A 12,972-nucleotide genomic window follows, 5' to 3' on the forward strand; every position below is an offset into this window, starting at 1 on the left:
TTGTCTTGCCAATGTGTAGCATTTCCATCAGGGCATGATTTGAAGTTGCCCTATACCCTAGGCAGAGATCACCCCTGAGTAATCTGTACGACAGTGTATAGTGACAGGGATTTTATTCTATCAACATAGAATATGTATTGGACACCTTGAATTTTATTTGTAAGGTACATCTGAGGTCTCTCCAACTGTTTGAGATGCCTGGCGAGGTACATACCAAAGGGTGCACTGCGCTCTACAATTGGTTTAATAATGGAGGAGTACAGGTGGGTTAGAACCTCTTTTTTCTGGAGGCAATGCCATTATAGATGAGATGGGCAGTGGAGAAGGCTTTCCTTACCACTGTGGAAATGTGAAGGTCAAAGGAGAGAACTACCGTTCACCTGTGTGCCCAGATCTCTTACTACGGATTGTGTACTTAATGTGTTGTTGTTAAAGTGGTACTTTGCAGGGATGCCTCCCTTGCTGAAGGGGATGATGATGCCCTTTTTAGTGTTTAACTTGAGCCTGTGACTTTAGCATCAATCATTGGTTTGAGTAAGACCTTCCTGGAGGGTGTCAATATCACTAAGGGATTCAATAACTGCACCAAGTTTGTAGTCATCTGCAAACTTTTTTAGCCACATCCCCTTTGTTTTGGCCTGTACTTCTGAAAAGTAAATACCAAACAACAGGGGCCCCTGCACTAAGCCTTGTGGTATGCTACTGGTCTGAAGGTAGATGAAGGGTCTCCTATTTTAAATGTCTGCTCTACTGGTGAGCCACTTTGCAACCCACCTGACTATATACTGGCTTACGTTCAGCTGGGTAAGTTTATTAATGACATTTGAATGGGGAATGGTGCGGAAAGCATTTGCTAAGTCTAAATAGGCAGTATGCACAGTTTTGCCTTCATCCAGGGCTTTGATGATGGTCTCGAAGAAGTCCACAACGTTTAGTAGGCACAACTTCCCAGTTTGGTTTCATCAGAGGGATGGGTCTAGTGTTTGGAGGTCTTTTATATCCTTGTTGAGAAGGTCCATGATTATTCTCTCCATGGCCTTGCATATGAGGTTGGCCAAACTTATGGGTCTGTAATTCCCGGGGTCCACAGAGGAATCCCCTTTGTGGAGGGGGGGTGACAGTGGCAGTTTTCCAATCTGCAGGAAAATACTCAGTGCTTGGACTGTGGTTAAAGAGGGTACTTAACGGTACAGCTAACTTTTGCTTTAAGCAATTTAGGACACAGCCAGGGATGTTGTCTGGTCCCATACAGGCTGTGTTTTTGGCCTTGGAAAGGGATTTTAGGACCTGTTCCTTAGAGATTTCAGGGGAAGGACATGTATGAGGGATGTCTTGTGGTATACTGGGAGGAGACAGGGAGAATTTCCCAGCAGGTTAGCAATATCACCAGGTTCAGTATATGCTGTGCCACTTACAACGATTTCTGTGGAAATCTAGGATTTTTCTTTGAGGTTGCAGATGTAGCCAAAGAATGCCTTGTGGTTACCCTTAGCTTGGGTGGCCAATTTAGATTCGCAGTTGGCTTTGGATGTTTTCATTAGGTGTCTTATTTGGGCAAAGGAGAGAGTCCGAATTTGGGGACAGTCCCTATTACTTTTAGACAGCAGTTTCTTTCTCCTGTTATATAACCTGTTTATGGTGGATTACACCAAGCAGGGTTTGTTCTTACGTGAGGAGCTTACTTTTATCCTGTCGGGTAAATCTGAGCTGATGCAGCTGTGAAGATGTTTATACAAGGCTTTGGTGTAAACCTCGGTATAGGTATCCTTGCCATCAGTAGGGGTGGGGACTATGAAATTAATAATATCATCTTGTAAGAGATTATAGTTTGCTTTGGAGAATTTGTTTAGTCTAGTTCCAGCTGGGGGTGGTCAGGCACTACTGTTATTTTTAATGTGACTGACCTGTGGTCAGATCTCACTAGAGGTGACTGTATACTCAGTGTGGTGCAATGATCACTCATGTTCGTAAGTACTAGATCCAAAAAGTTTGAACCCCTAGTGGGGGTTGTCCACTAATTGGTCCAGGGCATTAGAGTTAACAAAGTTCAAGATTCTTTGGGTGAGTGCACTGGTACAGGTGTAGTTAGACCAATTTACTGATGTGTGACTGAAGTCTCCCAAAACCAGGGTGTTTGGTGGCATACTGAGGGACACCAAGAGATCCAGGTAGACATTGTGGATGTCCTGGTTCATGGAGGGGGTCATATAACTGGCAATAATTTGGAGAGGAGTTTTACCTACACAGAGTTGTACTTAGAGTAGTTTGAGGGACTCATTTAGTTTTACCAATCTGGAGGAGTATTTGTCTTTAATAAAAATTGATACTCCTCCCCTTCTTCTGCATTTTTCACTGTCATTTGATGGTCTGAGTGAGTGGAATACATTGTAACCCAGTATGGCCAGAGTGTTAAACCAGGTTTCTGTGACAGCACAGATGTCAGCATCCTGCAAGGTGAAGGTAGCTTCCAATGAGTGAAGTTGTGGGTTTAGACTCCTAGTGTTTAGCAGCATGACCCTGATGTTGTCTTTTGAGGAATAATTTACACTGGAAATTTCGTACTTGTAGCATTGCCTAAAAAAGGCACTAGGGGGAGGAAAGAACCTTTGCCAGAAGACAAAATCCTAGCGGGGACAGGTGAAGAGTGTTTTTGTCGAAGCATCAATGTCTATCAACCATATCATCCTAGGCTGACAGGAACTGGATCCCCTTAGAATGACACCAGAAACTAAGCCAAATGTTGAAGTCAATCATCTTTTGCTTGTATTGTGTCATCATCATCCTAGGGGAGGGTAGTACGTTGCTTAAGGCTAGGGGCATACCTGCCTGGGACACGTAATCAGAGAGCTCAGTCATGACTTCATATAGTCTAGAAAGCTACGTCTCAGGTTGTTCACACCTACATGTACTATGTCAGAGTCATAACAGTACTTGATGCTGAGTGACTTGAGTGCTTGTGTGATGTTCTGGATCCTGACACCAGACAGACAGACAGCTAACAGTGACCCTCTCCTTATTCAACCTGGTGAGTGGCCCATCAGTGTATCTCATGATATAATCACCCCTGCCATTTGATTTTATGTTACGCCTTAACCTCTTACTTGGTGAGACACTGGCGTGTGTGTTTTTGTGTGTACTGTGTTAATCTGCAAGTGAACTATGTGTGGTGTGCTTGTGTTTCGGAGGTCTCCGTGCTTTGGGTAGGTTTTTATAGAAGACCTCCGTATATGTGGGCTTATGTGTTGGTTGTGTGGTGGTTGTGTGGTAGGCGAGGGTGGTGAGATGAGAGTGCTGACAACATGCTTAGGGCTAGGTATACTGACTGTTGAGCGAGGGAGTTTTGATTCTATGTTTTTTATGTATATGCACCTCTTGTATGTTGAGTTGGAGTACTGTAAAAGAAGTGGGTTGTGAGTGCACATGAGGCAATTGCTACATTGCCTCAGAATGCCTAGTTCGACCAGCTAGGCAGGAAAAATGGTGGGTATTGTTCTTCCATACTGCTAGGTAACAGGTACGGTCAGTACAAGCAGGGATAGACCAGAAATTACCGTTGGGATCCTGTGAGAGGGTATTCCACTAGTACAGATGAGAAGAACTAGAGAGGGTAGCTCAGAGGCTATACTGATCAATAGGGAAACAGTCATAAAAAAGTTCCACTGGAGAACAGACTACAACTAAGGGAAATTTAAAGCTCCTACAGCTGCCAACTGTAATCGCAACTGCTTGATGGTACATAGCACTCAAACCTAGGGTTTTTAAAATAAATGAAAAAACCTTACTTGTGGGCAAAATAGCCAATCAAATGCTCAGAACAGAGTCCTAGACCAACAATCTTCAATGGATGGGTCTCTAGCCACACATCTGCTACAAGGGTGCAGAGGCCCCTCTCCAGAAAAAGTCTGCTGGGGATTATTGCTCAATTCAAACACAAGCAGAACTAGACAGCAGAATATGTGGCTAGTCTATGTTACACAGTACAAGTGCCCAAAACACAAGTTAGATGCAGAGGTTGAAAAACAGTTGAAAGTCTTGAGCAAAGAAATCGAGAGGTATGCAGTAAATGCAGTTATTGGGATTCACAAAGGAATGTCAGTATCATACCTCTCAACTATCAAGAAATTCACAGACTGTCAAGATATGTGCCTCATATTTTTGGTCTGTTCCTCACACAATTTGTGGTTTTCTGGCAAGTCACTGAAGATGGAGGTGGTGGAGCTGGGTGATGAGAGCTTGTGGCTTGGGGGGCCCCCAAACGTGTCCTAAATTAGGGCCCCCAGTTGCTAAGCCTGGTCCTGCTTCAGCTGTAAGACACCATGGTCAACATGGTGGGGTCAAATTCATTTTTGACTTGTGCTCCAATTCTTAAGGGTGGAACAGCAGTCCTAGATCCTTTGCTGCCCGAAAATTTCATATTCTGATCTCAAAGGTGGAATAAGACATTGCCTTGAACACAAAAGATCTAGATCACTGTATTCAAATGTCTTCAATATCACAACCTGAGATTTTCCATGATTCTGTCTTGATTGTGGGTGCTGTGCTGAACGCCTGCTCAGCATGAAGAATCCAATACTGCTCTAGAAAGCTTCCTCACTGAGGTGTCACTGCACCAAAAATAAACACCCTTTAATTTCACTAGAAATTGCATATTTATAATGTCTGTGCCTTTCAAATTGATCATATGCTCGGGTCATCGAACTACCTGAAAAATGCAGCAAGCAAGGGGATTGCAAGTGCCAGTATTTTTGTGGGAGACTGACACGCAGCACTGAGTGGCAATTTGCTCTTTCCCTACTGTTTGTACAACCTCAGAATGGCTATATATATATATATATATATATATATATATATATATATATATAAATAGAAGGTGGTGTGGGGAGAGCAGGGGGGACTTGCAAAACATTTGTTGGGAGTGTTTTTTTACTTTATTTTTGTTTTACCAGTAAGAAGCTTTTCAATTGCTAGTACTCAGTCATGAATCTGATCAGATGACATATACTTTATAATTACTTGTATCATCTCAAATATATAATGACATAAGCTGAAGCTGTGCTTGTCAAATTTAGAAATCCTTGTGGACAGAAAAGTAGTCTTAGCTGCATTTTGTTGCAAAACACCCTATTAGAATTTTTTAGACAGTTTCATAAGTGAATTTCATGGGGGATTTAGACATGGTCATTTATACAAATGTTTCAGATTCAGAGTACCACATGCCTGTACTGTCACAGTCTAATATTCTGCATTATTCTCGGTTTTTATAGAAGGTATTTTCTGCTGAACTTCTGCTAAATATTCAAAAAACAATCATGGCCAATAATACTTCTTTAATGATCCATCATTACATCAGAAATAAAAATAAAAAAAGTATTTATTTTAGAAACATGCTGTGGCTATACTGCCATGTTTTTAAACACCTAAAGTGGTAGGGTAAATTCTGAATTTAGCTACACTGAAATCCAAGAGGATATAATAGCAGTCTTACGTGCATTTTGTAGCCGACAACCCTGCTGTTATTGCCCAAATGTTTCACAAGGAATCAAAGTCAGACGGAGATGTGTGTGGCATTTTACACACTGACATCAAATACAGGCCAAAAACCTGGAAGTTGAGTGAAAAAAAAGCACAACAGTTCAATGAATTGCTCAGGGCTCTAGCACTTCAAGAAGAAGAAGAAATAGACTTGAGTTGAAAAAGAATGGCAACACCTCAAAACTGCATGTGTGAGAACCACTGAACAGATATGCAGCCCAGCCAAGTATTGAAATAAAGTAGATAAGGAAAGCTGGTGGTGGAATACAGAAGTCCAAGAAGTCTCAAAAAGAAGGAAGTAGTGCAGGAAAAACTGGTAGGTAACAAAGATGGACCAGGCTAGGAAAGAATACTGGTTGGCTAACAAAGAAGCTAAGAAAGGCATTGCAATAGTAAAGAACAAGGCATCAGAGGCACTCTACCATAGTCTGGAAAGTCAGTCAGTAGATTTCACAAAGAAGCAACATCAGGTCACAAGGCAAAATCAGAAAGATAAAGAAGATAGCCAGTCACCCTTCATAAGGAATGCCAGCAGCAACCTACTCACCAGTTCAAAGGACAAAGCCAGATGGAAGGAGTACTTCCAGCAGCTTCTGAATGAAGAAAACCCCACAAAAGCTGTACTGCTCCAGACATAGCCTACGATGTGAGTAGAGGAGAAGCCCACCAAAGAACAACAACACTACTAAGGAAAATGAAATCAGGGAAAGCAGTGGGCTCACATGAGGTCACGGCAGGTATGATAAAGATGCTGGGTGAACTAGGGGAGAAAAAGCTTCTGAGGGTACTCACAGAAGTGTGGGGAGAAAAACATATCCCAGATGAATGGAGAATAAGCATACTAGTGCCAGTGTTCAAGAACAAAGGGGACATTCACAACTGTGGGCAATACAGAGGTTATCAAACTCATCACACTGCATAACAGTTCTGGAGAGGATGACCCAAATGAATACACAGTAGTAGAAAGTAAGATGTGACACGAGCTATTCTACTCAAACCAGGATGCGGCACAACTGAGCCAATGTGTTCAGTAAGACAGAGTTGAGAGCTGAGAAGAGGCTAGAGATAAGGAAAGAGTCCACTGGGTATTCCTAGACTTGGAGAAAGCATATGACAAGGAGACCAGGAAAGCTGATGGACAGTCCTGCAGTGGTTCAAAGTCCCAGAAACACTGGTAGACCTAGTGAAAGCTATGTACAAGGACCTAATGACTCAAGCACGAACAGTGTTCGGCCTCACAGAGGGGTTCCCAGTGGGAGTGGGTGTGCACCAGGGTTCAGTTCTGAGCAGCCCACTGTTGTTCATACTGGTGATGGACTACATTAGCAAACAGGTTAGAGGGGACAGATCAACAAAGATGCTGTAAGCAGACAATGTGGCATTATGCTGAGCAAGACCTTCAGTAAATGATAGGAAAATAAATACAAAACTGAAGGAACATGGGATGAAACTGATATAGATAAGACAATTGCAATGGCAGCAAATGGTGCAGTTCAGAAGAAGCTGTGAATTGAGACAAAGAGAAAATAGTGGAATAGGTTAACAGTTTCAAATATCTGGGAAGAGTGACTGAGAAGAAGTCTGAATGAGGAGGTCAACGCTAGAATCAGAAGGACTGTAGCCAACTGGCAGAGTGTCAGGTGTTCAAAAGAATGGCAAAGAAGATGAAATGTAAGATGTACAAAACAGTGGTGCAACTGCAAGGTATAGAAACCTGGGCAGTAAAGGCAGAGCAGGTGAAGAAGCTAGAGTTGATGGAGATGAAGTGCCCGAGACGGGTGGTAGGACAAGGGCATGGGCAAACTGCTAAAGCAATGACCACAAACAAACTGGTGATAACACAGGAAATCCCAGAGGGCTTCAGGACCAGATGCAGCCGGAAAAAGAGTCACTTTAAGAAATGAGTGCAACCAAGACATCAGAATTGTAAAACAGCTGGTAGAATTAACAACAGAAGTTAGGAATTTTGTGACTATATCCCACAGCTTTATCAATGAATATGTAAGGCAGCCAGCTCATGCCTGAGGAAGAGAATGATCTAAACCAGTCTCAGTCAAGACCTCCCAGTGAAAATGAAATTAAGATACAAGTAGAGAACAAAGATAAAAGTCAATATGGGTATTAGCAGCCTTACTGACATTCTGTAATTCAGCACTCCGTACAAGAATACAATACCTATTCTCCAAAACAACCAACTATACATCAAAAACCGCAACACAAAACATGAGGACAACTGAACTGCAATAACAAAGTCATAATACAGCCATAATCAAAACTTGATGACATATTCATGGAAAATTGAACCACAACACTGTAAAAAGGTGCACATGTGCTTGTGTGTGTGTCTGCATCCCTGCGTGCATGCACGTCCATACCCACCAATTCAAATCTTTGAAAAAGAAAAAATGTAATTATTGCTTCATCTTACTCCTCCACTTCTCATCTTACCAAAGCTTTTAAATTGTGCAGAATTTTAACCGTGTAACCAAAATTAACAAACAGCGTATTTAATGCCTCATAGTCAACATTCCCTCCAGAGCGATCTTCTAAGTCTCGATTCCCTTCAAATTTCACATTGCTGATCACAATGGCAAGACCACGAGGGGATGACTGCATCTGATATGCCTGAAAATAAAGCACAAGTCGAATTTTCAGCAGTGAAATAATATAAACACATAATGAAGCAGTCAGACCAACACAACAGCAAGATTGATTATCTGTAGGTTAAAACAACATTTCAACATGCTTACATAAGGGTATGCAATTTCAAAACCTGACAAGTGGAGGGAAAAAAAAACAAACAGTGCTATAAACTAGTAAACAGTCTCAACAAGCTAGGGAAAGAGTTCAAGGCAGACAGCAGTGCCAAAAAAGGCTAAAGATCCATGATTAGCTACAGTGAGACGAGTTTTGGACCGTAGGAGAGTTGCTTTCAAAAAAAAGTGCAGATACTGCAACAAAGCACTGCATCAGTAAGCAGTTCAATTTCCAGTACAATGTCCTGAACAAAACAGGCACTCTGTGAGTAGAGATCCAGCTGAGAGACTCTAGAGAATGTATGCTAAAGGCTTTAGGGCAGCTTGCACATAGAACTTCACTCAGGCTAATCAACTCTCTCCCCTATACCTGCAATGCCCTGCTTCTTCCTACCACTCGACCAAATGAAAAACAAAATAAAAGTAAAGAATAAGGTACAGGGAAGATGGGCGAGTTGCCTCCTGCAGCTGCAGTTCTGCACAAAGATCCAGCATTATGATGCAAGTACCCATTTTTACCTATTAACACAGAATTCTAGGTTACAGGAAAGCTAAAGATAAGGACTCCCTAGCTCATATAAATACCATCTCAGGTCTCCCTTGAAACGTGGGCTACTAGCCTGGTGGGACTAACCCAATCAACAAAGGATGGATGGATAAATAAATAAATTTTAAAAAGTACAGTGGGTGACTGCCATAAGAAACAGAAAGAACAGAAATAAAGAAAAAAATGAAAGAATAAGTAAATAGCTAGTTATCACAAATGTACAAAGGTCTTGTACATAAACACATGCAGAGAGCAGCTATCTGGCATATAAGGTCTGCCATCGGACATCACAGGCATCTCGATGGAGACCTGGATCCACAAATCATCACTAGCATAAGATTCCAATCAGACGACAGTAGTAAACAGTAACTGGAGCACAAGATCTCGTAACTATAGAAGTAACCTTTGCTCCTCTTTCATGGACTGTAAGAAAATATTAGATAGTAACTCACAAAAAGATAAGAAGAAACAGATACGGGTGGATATGTTATCATAAAGGAAGGCATCTAAATGTATGACACCATTTACTGAGAACAATGCAAAGAAGACAGCATACAGCACAATAAAAGCCAACCCCCCCTCCCCAGAAAGATCAAGGGCTATAAATCTCTTGTAATAGGCAAGGGGGGAAAACTGAATTAGTCTTCGACAGACTGGTCAATGAAAGAAAAAGAATAAATTTGAATGTACAAGGAATAGGCCAAGTACAGAAAAAGTATCCTAGAAGTGTAACCACATGCAACATAGTGGGTAGTACACTCAAATGTACCAAGGCAAAAATCAAATATACACTGGAAGATTTCCAAAGCTGCTCAGCAATATAACAAAATAATCTACTGCAAATCATTAGCGGACCGGAGTTCTGCTGTGGCGACCCCTAACCGGGAAAAGCCGAAAAGACAAAACTTAGAAAATAAGCAAATTGTTCATAACTTTCAGTTCATTCATCTGTACTTAACTGAAACCTAAAAAAGCACATGCTTTAACACCAAAAGGATGTGCATAATGTTTTAACTTATTTTAACTTATTTTAATGCACGAAACTTGTTACTGTGTTTACTGCCCGTACCCTATTGTTGTCAGTCTTCAAATATACTCCGCATTGTGATATGATTAGCAGCACTGGTAACTGATGGAGCAGTAGGGAGAGGTGGGCGGCACCATCCCTGTATAGGATGGCAGTGTCTCCTGAGAAGATCCCTGGTGGAGGCTGTAGATGTCATATAGTTGGAGGTGTGGTCCAAAAAGAAGGTAAGAGGGAAGACATGGCTGAGCTGTTGTGCAGGCTGAAGCAATACACGGCAAAGTCTCCTAGTGCAAGACCACCCTCAAAATGTAATCAAGGGGGGCTGACAAGAAGTAGAGTACTGGTAGGTCATAAATAAAAATACCCTAGCTGATTGACTGTGACACCCCCCCCCCCTTGACACTCTTAGGATGCGTACTGGCCCTAGAAAATACTGTCAATATCCCATGGGAGGGCCTGTTGATCATTTGGGAAGGGAAACACCCCTAGAACTAGGGGGGAGATACTGATTTTGCCAACAGGATAGAGGTGGACTAGCCATACCCAACCTTAAAATGGTATCATGAAGCAATGCAGTTCAAGTTACCCACACATGGAACAAATGTGGGGCAACATGCCCAAGTAGAAACGATTACTTATTACTGCAGGACAAAATGGGAGTCTCAGTAGGGTATGTATTCCAATGTTATGACTTCCCTCCACAGTCTTGCAGAAGTTCTAAAAAAAACCTTAGGGACAACAAGCATTTATATGGTTGAAGAAGCACAAAGACTTGACCTTCTGGAACAGTTATTCAATAATGAGAGTATACTGACTTAGGAAAAAGCAAGTGTGCTTCAGCTTGATGGAGGGGGACTGACTACATTATACTAGTAAATGAATACATCAAATTTCATAGAGATCTGGGAAGGAATAAACTTGAAGTAATGCAGTTCCCTCTTGGAAACTGGGTCTGGAGAGGATTCCATTCAAGGCCTAATAAGCAATGCATACAAGATATTGCACAATTATTATACAGGCCAGGCTATAGTCTCCAAAGCTAGTTGAGAGAAGTCCATAGACATGACCATTACTTTGGATTGGTGGAAAGAGCTTTGGACCTCCAAGTATGCTACAATTACTAAGTCCCAACTGTTTAATTTTTGGGTGGAAGAGTCTACACCAATACTTTCTACACTCCGGCCAGGTTCCACAGGATATTTCCTAATGTGGCAACTCAATATTGAAGATGCAACACAGTGGGGTCAGGTGACTGATGCCATATTATTTGGGAGGGCTAGAAACTTAAAACGTTAAATACGATCATAGTACAGATAACTGGGGAGCAGAATCTGTTTACTAAGGCAGCTATTATTTTGGTAAATCTGCCAATGCTGGAGCTTACCAAGGTAATTAGATCTCTGTTATATCTTACAGTTTTGGTAACTAAAAGACTAAGAAAGAAATGGAAGTTTCCAGGGTGGAGAAAGTCATGGAGGTAATGAAGGAAATAAAACAAAGTGAGCATGTTTCAATGAGTCATCAACTGATATGTTTTCAATAAAAATCTTACTAAAAATAGTATACAGGGCATTCAAAGTGTCCTCATCATAGTAGGATACTAGGCTACTGACACAAGGGTCCTTTTTAAGCTTAGCTACGCTTCCCAATAAAATTTGATAGGTATCGTTTCCCAATAGTACAATGCCCCCTTCGATATGTACCTGGACATGTATATGCAACAAGTGGAGTGTACTCAGATTTATCACAAAAAGAACTCTCTGTGGAAAATAATTCCTATGCAGACCACCTCAAAGACCTGCCTTTATATTCAGTCTCTTACACGCTGCTAGTGGCAACTTATGCCTGGCCTTCAAAGCAGCCACTAATCCAGCCTTAATGGACCTCGTGCATATCCATAAAACAAACAGCATCAGAACACCCAATATAGGGACTTAAACCTAGCCTGCAACATGCATAGGACAAGTATGCGACTCAGAGGAACCCCCCCCCCCCCCAGAACAGACATCCCATCCATGTGAAGCAGAGTTCAGCCCTGTATTTATACAATGAAACCTGGATCAGTGAATAGGAAACCATAAACATACCTCTGGTCTAACAACTGTCTCTCTATTAGCTACAGAAAGCTTGTAAATACTACTCCACCCATGCCCAAGACCTCAATTTAAACAATACATACTAAAATGACTTGAATGAAAATTCTAGATTACCAGGCAGTGCACATAATTTTCTACATCTTGCCACCTCAGTTCTTCATTGTTGCTTATATATAAATAATATATGTCCATATTTATATCATATTTATCTATATTTATATCATATTTATATGATATATATCCATATTTATTTTTTATCTTCACTTGTTGATACTGGTACAATAATATTGATTAATATATCTCTGTTTATACCACTCTGATTGAATTAATTGAATTCTGCTTTAATGTATATTTTCTGTATATATTACTGTAATCAAACAAACTAGATTCCTGCTTTTATGTATACATTCTGTATGTTGTGTCTTTCGGCTTTTCCCGGTTAGGAGTCGCCACAGCGGAACTCCGGTCCGCTAATGATTGGTAGCTGACTTTTACGTGCCGAGTTACCAGCCCTGACGCACAACCTTCAACGAACGTACGCCCATTCACGCATGTCTGCACGCACAAGACGCTCTAGCTGAGAATCAAACCGGACAGCGTCTTACTGTGAGGCGACAACACTACCACAGCACCACCGCGGGTCATATGTTACATTTACTATCTGTAACACTGTTTCTACTGCTGTACTAATTAATGTTTATATTTTTCTGTATCTTGTTGGAGCTTTTCTCCCCGGGCCTCCAATGAAAATGGGCTCTTTTTAGGCCCAGTGGACTTTCCCGGTAAACAAATGCAATAAAATAAAATAAATAAATAGATACATAGAAATTTTCTTACACGCTAGTTAACCACCCATTAATCCACTCACCTTACACCCTTGATACCTCAATTTCTTCTTTGCCAACTGTTTGATTCTGCATTACCCCTGTAAAAATGGCCTTGTTATGCACAAAGTTGGGTTGCCATGGATTACCAGTGATTATTTTCATTGAAAATTTCTGCTGTTACATTTCT

General features: G+C 41.3%; 1 protein-coding gene across 2 annotated transcripts in view; it reads right to left on the reverse strand.

Moving 5' to 3' along the window:
- The window catches only part of CASP2 (caspase 2), a 672,789-nt gene that overhangs the window by 254,082 nt on the left and 405,735 nt on the right, over nt 1-12,972 (reverse strand). For both annotated transcript variants that reach the window (XM_044079856.1, XM_044079857.1), the window contains one exon: nt 7,981-8,157. In XM_044079856.1, coding sequence (XP_043935791.1) covers nt 7,981-8,157 — 177 coding nt within the window. The remainder of the gene's footprint in view (nt 1-7,980; nt 8,158-12,972) is intronic.

The sequence above is a fragment of the Protopterus annectens genome, chromosome 8.part0 (genome assembly GCF_019279795.1).
Source record: "Protopterus annectens isolate FY-2018-M chromosome 8.part0, PAN1.0, whole genome shotgun sequence".
NCBI classification, from domain to species: domain Eukaryota; kingdom Metazoa; phylum Chordata; order Ceratodontiformes; family Protopteridae; genus Protopterus; species Protopterus annectens.